The 15,670-nt window shown below is 50.3% G+C and overlaps 1 protein-coding gene across 2 annotated transcripts; it reads right to left on the bottom strand.

Annotated features, from left to right (window-relative positions):
- Window positions 1-349: 349 nt before the first annotated feature.
- On the bottom strand, window positions 350-6,002 carry LOC105483184 (homeobox D3). 2 transcript variants are annotated; one of them, XR_988094.3, is made up of 3 exons: window positions 5,462-6,002; window positions 2,550-3,600; window positions 350-1,237 (listed from the first exon to the last, which is right to left on the bottom strand). XR_988094.3 is itself a non-coding variant. In XM_024793224.2 (2 exons), exons 1-2 carry the CDS (start codon window positions 6,000-6,002, stop codon window positions 2,843-2,845), a joined length of 1,299 nt encoding a protein of 432 aa, XP_024648992.1. In that variant the 3' UTR covers window positions 350-2,842. The 2 variants fall into 2 exon arrangements, 1 of the variants encoding a protein (XP_024648992.1); XM_024793224.2 differs by having other exon boundaries at window positions 350-3,600.
- Between the last annotated feature and the right edge of the window lie 9,668 nt (window positions 6,003-15,670).

The following is a 15,670-nucleotide window of genomic DNA, read 5'->3' as shown; positions in this document are numbered from 1 at the left end:
ACTGTGTGTGCAAACCTCAGTCGCAGAGGGGGTGGCACTGGAAAATAAAGGTTTGCAACCTCAGGCAGTTGGGCCCTTCAGAGGGCGTTTGGTTGTGTTTAGACTCGGGTGCTTTCTAACACTAATTGCAGGCTCAAAAGGAGCGGAATTTATAGCGAAGGCCAAGGCGGCTTGTTTATAATTTATGAAGTTTTAAATGGCTGTGCCGCGGGCCCCAACTTTCTCCTGGGCTGGCAGCCGCGCGGAAACGAGCCCTCCCACGGCTCGCCGCCCACCCCCACCCACGCCCCTCAGATAAGTCTCACGCCAATGACAGGAACAGATCCGAGCCATTCTTAGAAGTCTCGGGAACCTCCAAAGGTGAGAGAAGGTGGCAGATTTGGTCCAAGCCCTCACCCCACTCGAGAGGAGGGCATCAGGGAAGGCTGCGGCTGCCCGGAGAGGAAGCCCCCGATCCCACACTTCCTTGGAGCCTGAGTGTGAGAGGAAGCTGATGTCAGCCGGGCTAGACACCGTTTAAAGTCTAATCCATGAAACCCTAAGCCGCAAATGACACTTGGGGCTTTGCAGACACCTGCAGACTCAGCAGATACTCCTGCGGTAACACACTGTGCTGGAAAACGCCTGGAGCCATGATACATTATGTATTTTTATTATTATTTATGGTAGGAAGAGGAGATGAGGGAAAATCGGGCTGAATCTAAGCAGCCTGACAATTCAACTATTTAATATTTAGCCAGTTAAGAAAGGTGGTTGTAATCCCTGCAAGGCAGTGAGCTCTTCTTTGATTTCGCTAATTGCTTAAAAAATAAATTCTTACAAGACAATTAGAAATTCTGCCTATGGATGCAAATTTCATAGAAAACAATGTTAAGCCTTGAAAGTGGGTAAAATATGCCTTCGATTGAAGTCATTTATTCTGTTGATACACTTCTACAACATATATATTTTAAACCTGCTCAGATAGAGTGAAATTTAGCAAAAGGATATCCCCTCCCACCCTCAAATCTAACATGCCATTTTAAAAAGAGCACAAAGGAACAAGGAAACTAAATATTATTTTGAGCCATCATTACTTAGTGAAATACAAACATCCAAATAGAAACGATTGTTGTTCCATCAGAAGATTAGAAGTTAAATTATTTCCACACAATAGGAATTTCACCTTGTGTCATCGGGGATGTAGTAGGAGTTGCATTATTTGTCAAACCAAATAGAGATGCGTGGGCTGACTTTGCTGAAATACAAAAGAATTGAACCTTATCAGAAGGCGTTTTCTAAGTGGCCCCTCCCATAGAAGCAGGGAAGTTGTCCACCCCTAGCAGAAGCCACATTATTTACAAAATGGTTATAAATCCTTGAAGACATTTTTGCCCATTTTGTACAAAGTAACAGGAGTAAACAAGGTGTTTATACTTATTATGTTTCATTAATGAAACTTTTATTACTTTACGTCATGGGGAATGCTTGTTTTCTTTAGAAATGAACTAATGATCACTACAAAGGAAGAATTCATGACAGCATTTCCTAGAGAAAAAGCTTAGGTGCGCGTCTCCAAATGATGGTTTCTTTTTCTACACCTTAGCTTTTTCATAGCTCAATTTTTCTTACAACTTCTCTTGTGTTTTTTCTTTGATTGTCAGTTTTCTTTCAAAGTTTATTTTTTGTTACTTAATGCAGAAAAGTGAGCTCTGGCCTCCCCAGTGTAAAAGTCAATTGTGTCTAGAAAGAGGGCAGTAAAAACAGCAAAGCAGGCGCTGCTTTCAAAAAGCCCTGTCCAAATCATCCTGCCCAGAACCTTTTTAGGTTTGCATCCTCATTTCCCCCTCCCCTAATTTCAATAGCTGGAAAGTAATCAAGTATCCCCAGAACCAATTTATGCACTAGACTCCAAATAAATAAAGTAATTTTTTCAAAGTGTCAGTCTGTTTTGGGGCCTTCCATAGGGATTGTGCGAGATAAAGGCATAGTGATCTGCTTGCAAGTGTGCGTGATTAACACAGATACACTTCTGACGGAGAAATTTTTTTATTCTAAATATTTGTTTCAATAGTACCAGACAATTTGAAATCAATAAGCTGTGGTGAGGGCTGTGTTTTTTGAGAAATGACCAACGTGTGTTGTGCCACGCCACCGGGCTTCCTGACTCTACCCATGAAGGACAGTTTGCGGTCTTAATGCTTTACATCAACTACAAACACCAGCCACGGTTACGACTGTTCAAAACTACTCTCTCAACTAGTTCAGACCAAAGGGGACTAAGGAGGTAAAATGTGGCCCCCACGGCCTGGAAGCGAATTTCTAAGATCGGCTGGAGAAATCTACAAATATACACATAAATACATTCAGACAAGGATAAATAATCAGGGAAACGAAATGACTCGCTTCAAATAATAAATACAGATAGTTTAGTCCGATGCAATCCTTACAGGACAGGAAGGAGAATATAAATTAAGATCTCCGAAACTAAGCTAGACGTGGGCCAGGCCCAAGACTCTCCAAGCTCTGGTCCCTCTGTAGGGCGCGCCGCCGATGGGTCTCAGACTTACCTTTGGGACACCATTACCAGATTAGAGTCCCTCGGTCCGCAGTATGTGGCACTGTCAGGTTTACAGGGAAGGATCCTTGCGGCTGATTTATGGCGAGTCACCCAAAGGAAGACGTCCATGCAGGGGAGGCTCGGTCGCCTGCGCCTCCACTGCTGGAGGCCTGAGACCCGGGAGGCGGAGGCAGGGCAAGAGCAGGGAAGGGGGTTCCCGAACTGCCCCGCGGGTCCCGCCCGCCACCCCACCACTACAGCAAGAGAGGTAATTGCGCCGCGAGTTCAGGCCGGCGGCGGCCGCTACAGATGCGTCAGTTTGGGAGCCTCTGGCAGTCGTCCCTGAGACGAGTGGTGGGCGGAAAGATCTGTGTAGGTGGGATGAGGGTCGCACGGTCCATGGTGATGGTTGCCTGGAATCTGCGCGGCGCAACTGTAGTCCACACTTGCCGACGACGGGTGCGAGAGGTGGCCCAGGTTGAAGACAGGCCCGGACGCGGGCGCCATGGACTCGACGAAGTTGCCGCCCACGTACACCGGGCTGCCCTGCAGGTTGGCGCTGGCAAAGCCGCCGCCGTTGCTCGCCATGGGATGAGGCTCGAACTCCGGCGCCGCGTAGCGCTTCTGTTGTGGCAGGCAGCTGCTGAGCGGCGCCGTGTAGGCGGCCAGGCCGTACATATTGGGCTGTGATTTGGCGAAAGCAGGCGGCGAGGGCGCGTCGTAGGCCAGGCCGGGCACTGGCGGCAGCTGGCCGGAGTAGGCCACGTGGCCAGCGGCGCCGCCGAGCGGTGGGCTGCGCTCAGGTGACTGGCCAGCCGGCGAGTGCAGGATGCCCTTGGCCTTCTGGTCCTTCTTGTACTTCATGCGCCGGTTCTGGAACCAGATCTTGATCTGGCGTTCTGTGAGATTCAGTAGGTTGGCCATCTCCACGCGGCGCGGCCGGCACAAGTAGCGATTGAAGTGGAATTCCTTTTCCAATTCCACCAGCTGCGCGCTGGTGTATGCCGTGCGTACCCGCTTGGATGCTGGGCCTGGCGGGCTCTTGTCCTCGCAGCTCTCTCCTGGGCAGGGAGGGAGAGAGGGAGGGCGCTGAGCGAGTGGGTGGGGACCCTCAGGACTGGAGAGGGGTGCTTCCCTGGTTCTCTTTTCCTCCTCCCTCCCCCCACCTCCAATCCTGGCTGGGGTGGGGAGGTATTATTTGAGAGGTATGATTCCAAGGGGGAATTCACCTACCTACCTACCCCCTACTAGGCCTACCTATCAGTCGCACCTGAAACCCCCATCAGCCTTCTGAGATCCGGTTCACTCTGCCCACCCTCTCCCCTGCAGCCCAGTCCATCATCCCATACCCACCCAAAGGCCATGAAAGAGTTTAATGAGAGACCAGGAACAGCTGGTAAGGCCTCCCCCTGTCAAAGAAGGGCCAGACTCCTTTGAACACTCCTCCCAGCCTCTGCTGCCAGGGGTGGGGTGTGGAGAAGGAAAGGAGGAGGAAATAGTTCCAGCCTGCCTTGCTTAGGAGCTAGCTCCTTGGCAAAGTCCCCCACCAACCCCCAGCAAAGTATGGGGATGGAGATCTTGGCACCCCACTGCAGCCCAACTGCTCCCAAAGCCAGGGAGGTGACAAACCAAAAAATAAAAAATAAAAAAATAAAAACCAACCAACCAACCAAACAAACAAGCAAAAACACTGCCTGGGTGTTTTAGGGAGTCCAAGGCCAGGCTGGAAGTGTTTTGAGTATTCACAGTGCTAGAAGCAGCAGCCTCAACACTGGCTTTTACTACCCTGCCACCTCTCAGCTGCTTGTCCACTCCCTCCCAGGGAAGACAAATGGATTTCTCCTGGGAGGGAGGGCCTGAGCCTGCAGCTGAGGAAGGAGGGGCAGGAAAAGGAGGTTGCAGGCAGGAGAATACCTTCCCCCTAGGAGCAGCAGCCCCAGAAAGCATCAGGCAAACCAGATCCCTGATAACAAGCCACACCCCAGGCCCCAAACTTGCCCTGGACCGGGAAGCAAGTTCATCTACCTGAAGATAAACCACATCAGATACCACATGGTCAGAAAATTTCAGGAACCAAGCAGTCTAAGCAGAGAGAAGGAATGGCCCTCAGAGCTCCTGGCCATGCCTATCTTCTACAAGATAGGGTGAACCTAGAGAAGGCCCCAACTGGAGGGTCTCCCCTTCCAGTTAGAGAAATCCAAGGCTGTTATTGTCTTCCAGAATATCCTCTCCTACTAGGACAGGCACCTCCCCATTATGGATTTGCTGGAGTGGGAGAATTGGGCCAAGGTGGGCCAAATAGAGACTCGTGGTTATGCTTAGCAGCCCTTAAAGCCAGACTGGTTGGATTCAAACTTTGCAGTTTCATGATCTTGGGCAAGTTGCCTATCCTCTCTAACAGTTTTCTTATCTGTAAAATGAGGATGTTATCATATACCTACCTCAAAAACTTCTTTGAAAAATTAAATTAGATGATGCTTAGAAAGTGCTTAGTATAGTACTTTCTAAGATTTTAGTTTTTATGAGTTTAAGGGAATGAGATTCATGTGATAGGGGCTATGTAACCACCTAGTCTTGGGGATTGTAATACCTATCTTCAAATCTTGAAGAGCTGTTGGGTGGAAGAAGGAACGGAGTTATAATTAGCAGCCCAGGAAAACAGACATGCCCATATAAGGAAGCACTCTCTATTAATAGCTATAAGACCTGTCCACCAATAGCACCAGCAGCCTGGAATGGAAGGGAGCACCCTGTCACTGCAAGGTCATGACCCCAATCAGGAACACTAAAAAAAAGAACATTTGGACATAAGTAGGAATTTAGACTTATAACCTCCAAGGTTGCATTTCCAGCCCTGACTAGGCTTCCTTGGGTCAATCTGGAGGGGGCTTGGTCTGGGGGTGAGCCACCTCAGGGAGCTACCTGCAGTGGCACAGCTGTTCTTTTGCTTGGAGTTCTGTCGAGACTCTTTCATCCAGGGGAAGATCTGCTTGCTGATGGTGGCTGAGGAGCTAGAAGCATTGGGCCCACCTTTGGGCTTCTTGGCAGGCACTCCACCTCCAGGATTGGTGGGTGAAGATGGGGGCAGGGTCGGTGGTGGAGGAGGGGGTTGTGGTGGCTGCTGCTCTGAATTCAGACCAGAAGGCTGGCTGCTACCACCTCCACCCTGGCTGTTCCCAGTGCCAGGCCGCATGCAGCTGCCATTGAGTTCAGCTCCTTTGTGGGCTGGGGCTCTCAGAGGGGCAGAGCTCTGGATGGAGCAGGCAGAACCTGGATAGTCAGTGTCCAGGGAGTTGGCAGCAGCCGGGGGTGGGTAGGGCTGGTGGGGGTTGCTGTAGCCATAAGTGTCAGTGGTTTTGCTGTAGCCATAGCCTCCAAACAGTCCTGGGTTTTCATAGTAAGCAGCCTTCTGCATTGTGCACTCAGGAAGCTCCAGGGCCTGTTGACCCTGCTCAAATAACATTGACTACCACTGTATTCTTCACTGCCACCTCCAATGTCTGCTAAATCCTGAGAGAGCTGGGCCAGCCCCCAGGCTCCAGGTGACCTGTCAGAAGAAAAGCAAGAGGCCCCAGAGGGAGTGTCATTGGCAAGACCAGTCAATATAAAAGGACTAGCCCATGCTCTTTGCATCCCACCCACTTCATGGTGGGGAGACAGGCAAGGTGCTGGATCTGAGTTTATTATTTATTTATTAGCACAGTGTCTTGCTTGTTGCCCAGGCTGGAGTGCAGTGGCTTGAACATGGCTCACTGCAGCCTCAATTTACTGGGCTTAAGCGATCTACCCACTTTAGCCTGGTGTTAATAGCTATTTCAGAGTATTTCAAAGTCTCAGCTACTCTGCAGTATTAATAGCTATTTCAGAGTATTTCAGAGTCCCAGCTACTCTGCAGTAGCTACAGGAGTACACCATGTCTGGCTACATGCCTTGGTTTTTTGTTTTGTTTTGTTTTAGATGGAATTTCGCTCTTGTTGTCCAGGCTGGAGTGCAGTGTCATGATCTCATCTTACTGCAACCTACGCCTCCTGGGTTCAAGAGATTCTCCTGCCTCAGCCTCCTGAGTAGCTGGGATTACAGGCACCTGCCAACACACCTGGCTAATTTCTTGTATTTTTAGTACAGACAGGGTTTTGCCATGTTGGTCAGGTTGTTCTTGAACTCCTGACCTAAGGTGATCCACCCGCCTCCACCTCCCTAAGTGCTGGGATTACAGGTGTGAGCCACCGCACCTGGCTCTTAGTTTTTTTTTGGTTTTTTGTTTGTTTGTTTGTTTGTTTGTTTTTTTGAGACGGAGTCTCGCTCTGTTGCCCAGGCTGGAGTGCAGTGGCATAGTCTTGGCTCACTGCAAGCTCCGCCTCCCGGGTTCATGCCATTCTCCTGCCTCAGCCTCCCGGGTAGCTGGGACTACAGGCACCCGCCAGCACGCCCGGCTAATTTTTTTTGTATTTTTAGTAGAGACAGGGTTTCACCGTAGTTAGCCAGGATGGTCTCAATCTCCTGACCTCATGATCCACCCGTCTTGGCCTCCCAAAGTGCTGGAATTACAGGCATGAGCCACTGCATCTGGCAGATTTTATGAAGTTTAACTTATTTGAACCTCTGGAAAAATCAGAAGGAATTTTTCCTAAATGTAAGAAGAGTTTCCTTTTTAGCTCAACTCTAGCTGAGGGAAAGGGCTTCCCTCTACCTCCAGATACAATTTACTTTCTTCAAGATTGTCCATTTAGTCTTTATTCTGTGCAGAAAAGCACTTATAGCCTCAGACATTTTGTTGGCTGATTCTCCCACTAAACTGTAAGCTCCTTGCAGGGAGGGACTGTGTCATTTGTCTGTATATTTCGGACATCCAGCACAGTGCCCTGCATGTAGTTAGTGCAATAAATGCTTATTGAATAGGTGAATTAATAAGTGGATCAATCAGTCAATCATTGGGTCAGCACAAAGTTTTGATGGGAAATGAAAGTCCTATAACACGCTCAGAACAGCCAGAACTTAAAAAAAAAAAAAAAAAAGTGTCTCCCCCACCTTGTTTCAAAATCACAGCATCTTTCATGAAATCATCCAGATAGTCCACTTAGCAATGACAGGGTGAAAATCAGCTGAGTTAGCTCTATGAATCAGCAGTGTAAAATCTATAATGTAGAAACTAGGGGATAAAAACCAACAGGAGGACTTGCAGACTTCCAGACTCATTTTGAGGCTAGAAAATGTTTCTTCTCTTTCATCTACATTTTTCTAGACCTTTTACTTTTGACCTCCCACTACTTTTAAATGGATACCACTGAAAATGGGCAAAGAGATCTAGCATTTGAAATGCATGGAACATGGGTGAATGGAGAATGCTTTATAACTTTATTATTTTTGCCTTGGATCTATTGTATAAATAGATATTATTATTGACATCTGCTCTGGATAATCTATTCTACCCCACCTCCCACCCAAACCACAACCAATGAGAGAACCTTTCATGACATGATGAATGGACCCAGAAATAGAAGAAGAAAAAAAAGCTAAGAAAAATTCTACCCCTTTTGTATTCCCTTCTTGATGGGGGTTTCCCTTCTCACCCTCCCTCCCTACTTCTTCTGAAAGGCTCCTAAAGAGTTAAAGTATAACTAATACCATTCAATCACTTTGTTTGATAAAGAAAACTCATAGGTCAGCTCCCTGGTCTCAATTCTTTATCTGTCTTTCAGGCAACTTTCCTTCCTAGAAACTCTTCCTGGTTTCCATCCTGGTCATCGTGATGGACCACATCATCTAGACAGCTTATGTGGCCTAGTGGATTTGACCACAGGTACCAAAATGATTCACTAGTTTTCCCTCCACCTTCACCAAAGAGCCTAACCCAATTTTTAAAATTATTCTAAATAGTCTTTGGTAGGTAGTGGTGTTGTCCTTTTTTTATTTTGGTTTTAGAATATAAGTGAGTATGCCATTTGTCTTGATGAGGAACAGGCTCTTAATACCAAGATATTATGTTGTAGAAATTGTTTCCGTTATTGTTCTTAAATGTATGAGGTAGGATATCTACTTAACAAAGCAGGACTTAATCTTTCTTTTGATTAATTTTGTATATCATACTCTGTTAACAGTTACTGGGTGTCAAATGGACAGCTAAGTCTTCATTCTGTGACTAATATTTACATATGTTTGCCCCCTGCTAAAAAAAGAGGCACTCTGGATTTGGTTGTGTTTCAGGCTTTTCTGGTATCCTGCTTTCAGTCTTAACCCTCTGGAGGCCTAATGGTGAGACACTCAGACCACCAGAACTTGCTGCTGCTCTGTCATTCCATTTACAACCGTGGAAGCAAAACATCCCCCCTCCTGCCTCCCAAGTTGACAAAGTTGATATAGATAGGTGAACCAGTCACGTTAAAATAGCTTATTTAGGAACTGACCAGTTCTTCTGGGACAGATGGCTTTATATATATATTTGCTCCTATGGCATATTCCTAGAAAAATTCTGTGTACACACCTCAAAAGTACAAATATTGTACTTCCTGAAAAACCAGTCTGTTTTCCTGTTTACACTGTCTTAAGAAATTTCCCACTCAATGACAATCCACCACCTTAATGTCCATTTCCCCAAAAGCAAGAGCCAGTGGTGGTGCTGTCCTTACTGGAAATGGCTTTGCAGCCCCCCAAAAATGCAGCTTCCCAAAAGTGATCCCTCTTAAAACAAAACCTGAGAATATAGTTACAAAACTGGTAAAAAGGCTTATTTCTTTTCAGAAATCCCTACTCCTTGTGAACTCTGCTTGAACCTAAAAAGCAGGAACGGGTCATAAATCACTTGGACAATGGTCAACTGTTCAGTGGCTCATCTTTTCGATCACCCCTTCACCCTTTTTTTAAAGCCTTTCTTTTCTCGCCCTTTGGTACCTTTGCTCATTTGGGCTCCAAGACCCAAATGCCTTGGGGTGAAGATGAGCCAGTGTTGGGGGAGGGGTGGTCGAGCAGGGCTTCGCATTTCTTCCAAGTCCTCAGCTGCCCTTTCCTCTCCCTCCTCCTCACCTCCACCCTCTAACCCAGGGAAATGGCCAGGGCAGCCTCGCCAAAATCCGCCGGCGCCATCCCCTGCTCCTCCTGGGAAAGGGGTGCCAAATAGGTCTGGCTCGCCCTTTCTTGCGGTGCTGGGAAGTTGCCCAACTCAGCTTGGAGGCCCAACCGCAGGCCGGGAATACAGGGCAAAACGGTCTCCCGCCGGAAGGAAGGTATACTCTGAGCGGCCACCGCCCGCTTCCCCGGCCCCGCCGGTCCGCCGCAACCACTGCGTCTCCGAAGCAGCCGAGCCCTGATACTTGCTCACTGCACTTAATTCTACCAGAGATCAATACCTAATATGATACCAAATAAATAAAAGGCGCTCACAGCGACCAGGGGACGGGGTTATTAAGCAGCTGGAGCTCTCACGGTGCATATCAATGCACCTGTCATTGTGGTTTGTAGCAAAATTTATGACTGCGACCACGGCAGCAGTAAACGCTTCAGTAAGGAATGAAAAGAAAAACACTTCCCAAGGCCCGGCACTTTTCAGAAGTGGAAAGCAGGCTCCGCGTAGGAGGCAGCGCAGCAAAAGAATTCCCTACTCCGCACTTTTCCCGCTCTTGCACCCTGCGAGCAGCAGGATTATATAAAGTGACCTGCGGCCTGCCTCTGCTAGCAGCTCTGCTCGGCGGCCGGAGGCGGGAAGAACATGCGCACCCTTCCCGGGGACCAAAAATCTGCTGCCCGTCGTGACCTCGGACGCCGGGAGGCTAGTCTGACTCGCGGAGGCCGACTTGGGGCTCGCTAGTACGCCCGCCCGTGGCAGTGGAAAAGCTGAGGGGGCTTGGGAAGGGCGGGGGCGCCAGGCGCCAGGCTGTGACTAGCGCTGCAATCGTTGTAAATCACCGATGGGTAGAGTCAGCCCATCCAAGTTGAAAGAGAGGGGGAAGGAGATGGAGGTTTCGGTCAGTTTCTCTCAAAATCCGCTAGTGCTCGAGCTGGTCTTGGCGTCTTTCCCCGTTTTGCCTAAACCAGGGTCAGAAGCCCACACGGATCTCTTTCTGGCGGCCAACACTTTCGCTGAGCATCCCCACGAATTCACTGGAACCGAGCAACGATTCTTCCTTTCCTGTTGGCTTTGCCACTTCGGGATTCGAAACCACTGGTTTTCGGGTTTGCTCGAAAGGGGACTTCTTTGCTTTCTGCCCAAGTTCTCCCATCTCTAAGCTTGAGTCTCTTTTGCTCTATAAGAAGCCCTGGACGCGCCTTCTAAATCACTCTTATTTAGCCCAGATAACTCAATACTGTAATGCACCCTGTATTTAAGGCACTGGGCTTGCCCCATTAAAGCGCCATAAATTTGAAGACCAATGATCGGTTTTCATGTAATGGGTGGCAGTTCGTACTGAAATGACCCACTTCAAAGCTGCCCTTTGTTCTATGTCTTGATGTATGAATTTTGAGATGGCCACCTTGAGTTGCAGGACAGATGGAAATGTAGTGGAAATTATTTTTTAAATGATGCCCACTCACCACAATTATGTATGTGTGTGTTTTCTTGAATTTTGTCTTTATCTCTTTTTTTTGTAGGCTCTTCAGGTTTCTTTTGATATCTGTGGAGGCGAATCTGGAACAAAATGGAAAACTCTCAGTAGCAGCCGGTTCTTGCTTACAAACACTTACATGTTGAAGGGCTTTTCCCACTTGAAGGATGTCATAGTCAATGTGATTATTGTATATGGTACCCGTGACCATCCAGACGCCTTCTCCCCAGCAGAAAGCAGACTCAGTTGGCTCCTGGGGAGCGAGGGCCCCTTTAACGCCAAAATCCATGGCTGGACGGGGGAGGGGAAGGCCCGGACCTGAGGGAAGCACCAGACCCTCTAGCCAGGTGGGTCAGAGGTGCGGGGAAGCCAGTCTGCTCTCCTTCTGCCCCCACCAAATTCTAAATGCTCCTCCAGGTCCCAATCCCGGAAGCCAAACACCCTCCTAGGGGCAGAAGAGAGAGACTGTGCAGAATTAAGGTGGGGGTTTGGCAGGGGAGGCTGCAGACTAGGGCACCAGGAAAGGAAGATAAATTGGGTGGATCTTGGTCAGGGGCTGCTCTACAGAGCCTCAGTGAAGAAGACCTGGGCGCTAGTTCTTTGTTTATACATTAAATATCTCATATGGTTTCCCTGAGTGTATTCATTCCGGTAAGTACCCACCACACTTTTGGCCCTGGGCTGCCCACTTCTGGGTCAGGATCAGACTGCAAATCGCCTAAGAAACAAATATCCTTTCCACCCCCACCCAAAGCCACAGACCAAGCTCCCCCACCACTGTCACCGCTCAGCGGGTGCCACCCCCGTCAGGTGAAAGGAGAGAGACAGAGTCCCCCTCTTGCATCTGCCCTGTGCAATTTGTCGACTCAGTAGTTTGCGAACACTAAACTACACCCGGGAAAGCCTCACACAAAGCGTTCCCGGCGCTTCTAAAGACTAGAGCGCGCAGCCATAAGCCTTTGAAGTGACCTTTGGCTTGCACCGCAATAACTCACCCCGTAATGAACACCCAACAGAAGCGCCTCGAAGAGATCCCAGCCCGGTAGGGCTCCTAACTTCGCGCCGCAGCTTCAGCTTCCCAGCCGGCCTGGACCCAGGGAGAAACGCCACTTGCCTGCCCCCCTCCCCCAAGCACTCTTGGCTGGGCCGGGCCCTGAGGGTGGCGCGAGGTACCAGGGCTCTCAAGCCAGCTGGTCCTGAAGCTGCTTTATATAATACATTCACGTGGGCGGACGTCAACTTTCGCCGCTTGATTTTTATTTATTTATTTTTTAAAAAGAGTTCTTTAGAAGTGGGAGCATTCCCTCAAAAGAAGAGCTAAGTTGGGAGGTCACCTGGGGCCGCCATCCCCTTATGCCTCTAGCTAGATTTTCTTTTTCCAGCCGCGGAGGAACAGGGTAAGTTTGCGCCTGGGGATTCCTAGGTGCGCGGTGCGCTTTGAGCTCTTGGCGTAAGAAGCTTGGGAAGAGAAAGGAAAGAGGACCCCAAGTTGACCAAAGTTGGACCACTAGAAAAGCCTTTAGCACCTTCTCCCACGCTCCCTACCCTGCCCACCCATCATCCCACGCGAGTCCAACTTTGGATCCTTGTTTGCCCAGATTCTCAGCCTTAACCGGGCTGGGTTTGGGCCACCAGCACTCGTGCCCTTTCTGGAGCCAAAAACGGGGAGAGCAGGAGGGAGCTGTTTCCGCAAGCTGTCAAGGAAGAGCTGAGTCCAGGCAGCCCCAACCCTACACCTCATTCCTCAGCAGCACCCTACGAAAACTCTTTAGGATAGGGCCAGCATGGAGCCTTGGTAGGGATTATTGAAATTTTCGGGGGAAGTTATAAGTGAGTGCTCCATGGGGCCAAATGAAATGCTACTCGCGGTAATTGGATTCAGCTGACTAAGCTGGCAGGCGCGCAGCTTCAAGGCAGCTAGCAAAGAAAAATGTCCAGCGACTTTTAAGTTCTGATGAAGCCAAGCGCAGGCGATTGACAAAAAACTTTACTGCTCTCCTATGATGGTGAAGCCCCTGGAAGTCGGTTCCTCTCCTGCTGGGGCCTGTCCCAACCTAAGCTAAGGGAATGCTCCTTGCTTTTGAGGTTCCTTCCCCATAGAGGTCTGGTTGGATCTGGCCCAGTGGCATTACCATGAGCATAGAACCACTCGCTGGAGCTCATGGAGCTGCTCACTCCATCCCTGGCCTGAAAAGACCCGGGATGGGTTGTCTTCTCCTCTCCCAGCCAGCAGCCACAGAGGCCAAGTAAACAAAAGGAGAGATGGGATTCAGGAACCAATATACGATTTAACTTTCATTCAGGGCTTTTTGGGGAGGAGAACCCAGAAACACTAAACCTTTTCTCTGCCACTATGGTAATCAAAAGCCTAGATTGGTAAAGGGAAGTGTGGAGGAACCTCCCAAACTCTTCTGGGTAGTTTGGGGGTTCTCTCAAATTTTGGGGAGAAAAGCTCAGTAGCATTTTAATCTCCCAAGAAAAAATTAAGCCAACAGCAAGAGGTAAAGACTGTGTGTGGAGCTCGCTACCCGAACAATGCAGGGAGCTGGCTGCCTACCGAGTTTATTTTAAATACATATAAATCAACCCGCCTGCACCCAGCCCGGCAGCTCAAGACACAGAATTAATATGACGCTCCATCTTACTTTGGCAGTGACAGTGTAAAAAAGTTTTAATTTCTTTTTCAGCCCATTCTCCTAACTGCACATTTAGCCCCCAAATATTTCCTCCAGCCCCCAATCTCCTCACCCGTATCCCCTTCTTAAACTGCTACTACCACCCCCAATGCTGCCGGCCACCCTCCAAGCCTGGCAAGGTAGCATCTTCCTAACCCTTTGGTAGGCGGGGAACGTCCCCACAAAGCGCGCCTTGTTACGATTAATCACCGTCCTCGATGTATATGTAGCAGTGTATCTAGGTCTACGCGGGCTGCCTCACCAATTGGCAATAATCAAGATCACAGATTACACAAAATAAATCATATTTAGTATCCCGCTCAGGGCAGCAAGCAGCCCCGTGCCCAAAGATTTCCATTTTGTCATGCAATTGCTTACCTGGATCCCAATTTATCATAAACCTGGTGTTCTCGGCCTCAGAGTGGGCGCCAGTGGGGGGCAGAGCTAGCCTTCCCCCTTTGTCTGCAGACAGCACTGTCCCAACCCTGGTCTTGCGCGCTCGCAGACACAGCCATATACTCGAGCACACGGAATTCCCGGTAGAACGGAACCAGGCTGAGGTTCAACTACCAATAAACGCAGGAGGAACGAGTTCGCAGTCCCCGAGCTGGCTTCGCCTGCGCTGCGCGCCCATCGGTCCACCCGCCCGCCCGCCCGCCCGCCGGTCCGCTCCCGGGCCCAGAGAGGCAGCCACCCGCGCCCCCACCCACTCCTGGGTTTCTGCCCAGCCCTCCCAGGCCCCCCAGAGCTTGGGATTTGTTTTGCTTGCGGAACGTGGTCGTTTCTGGATTTGGAGAGAGCCCCGGAAACCCCCTCGGAGTCGGGAAATACAGACGCTGCCTTCAAATGCAAGCATATTTGTTCACGTGACCCCAAGGGAAGATTGTACTGATTGAGGCTGAAACTTTCACGCCACCCAGCCTCGGAGCGCAGCCAGGCCTGGGGGCTGGAAGGAAGGGCGCAGGAGGCTTGGGACCTGGGCCCCATTCCTAGGGCAGACGCAGATGGGTGTGGGGCGGAAGGAAAGAACTCATTCTCGCAGCTCGGGGTGACTCAGTCCTGGCCTGGCCGCCCTCAGTGGGTTGGGGGCGTTGAGAGTCTCTCCCCACAACGACCTCTGACCCTGGCTGGGCCTTCTGCCAGACTGGCCCGGGAGTTGGAAATTTTAGAAGCTTCCTCTCTTAGAAGCGTCTCTGCAGACGGCCGTGGAGCAGCAGAGGCTGAGGGTACCCCCAGCTTCCCGGGCCCGCGGAGTACTCCGCAGCCGCATGCACCCTGGCAAGGCGGCCTCCCCACAGCCGAGGTCGACGCCGAAGCCCTGCTCTCCTCCTCCCAGGGCGAGGACCCGCTCCGGCCCTAAGGTGGAAACCGCGGCTCTCAGCACTGGCCAGTCACCTCAGAAAACCCTGCCACCACCACCACTCCGTGGCTCGTTCTGCGGACTCAGCAGCCGAGGCACCGCCACTTCTGAGACAGAAAAGGCGCGTAGCAGGCGGCCCGGACCCAAAGCGACCTCCCCTCTCTGATCCCTGAGCACCCCAACCTGGTCCTTCGAGGCCTGGAGCCGCCTAGGCGCTGAGCCACTGCCCGCCGTGATCTGTGCGACTCCAGATCTGGGCAGGACCCGCAGATCCCATAGGCCCAGCGATCACCAAGCCGCGACTTCCCGCTTCCTGCGGCGCCTCCAGGAAGGCGAGGAGGACAGCGGAATGAGTCCTGGCTGGGCTAACCTGGGGGACAATGAAACTTACATTTTAGAAATATTAAATCAAGACAGATTCCCACCACTCTCCGAGTGGCTGATGGGAACAGTTGTGAATGTGGGAAAAAGAATTAAGAGTGCCAGAGCCAGCAGCGGACCTCCTGGCCTGTAATGAGCGCCCAAGACCCTCCCCCAGCCGGACCCGCACTCGGGAATC

The sequence above is a fragment of the Macaca nemestrina genome, chromosome 11 (assembly GCF_043159975.1).
Source record: "Macaca nemestrina isolate mMacNem1 chromosome 11, mMacNem.hap1, whole genome shotgun sequence".
NCBI lineage: Eukaryota > Metazoa > Chordata > Mammalia > Primates > Cercopithecidae > Macaca > Macaca nemestrina.
This window is presented reverse-complemented; position numbering and strand designations above follow the sequence as displayed.

What these genes read in the sequence shown, in the direction of transcription:
- LOC105483184 (XM_024793224.2), bottom strand. Translation starts at nt 6,002, where the DNA reads ATGTTATTTGAGCAGGGTCAACAGGCCCTGGAGCTTCCTGAGTGCACA. An exon ending in GAACAGCTGTGCCACTGCAG is followed by an intron (nt 3,601 to 5,461) that starts GTAGCTCCCTGA and finishes CTCCCTGCCCAG; the next exon opens with GAGAGAGCTGCGAGGACAAG.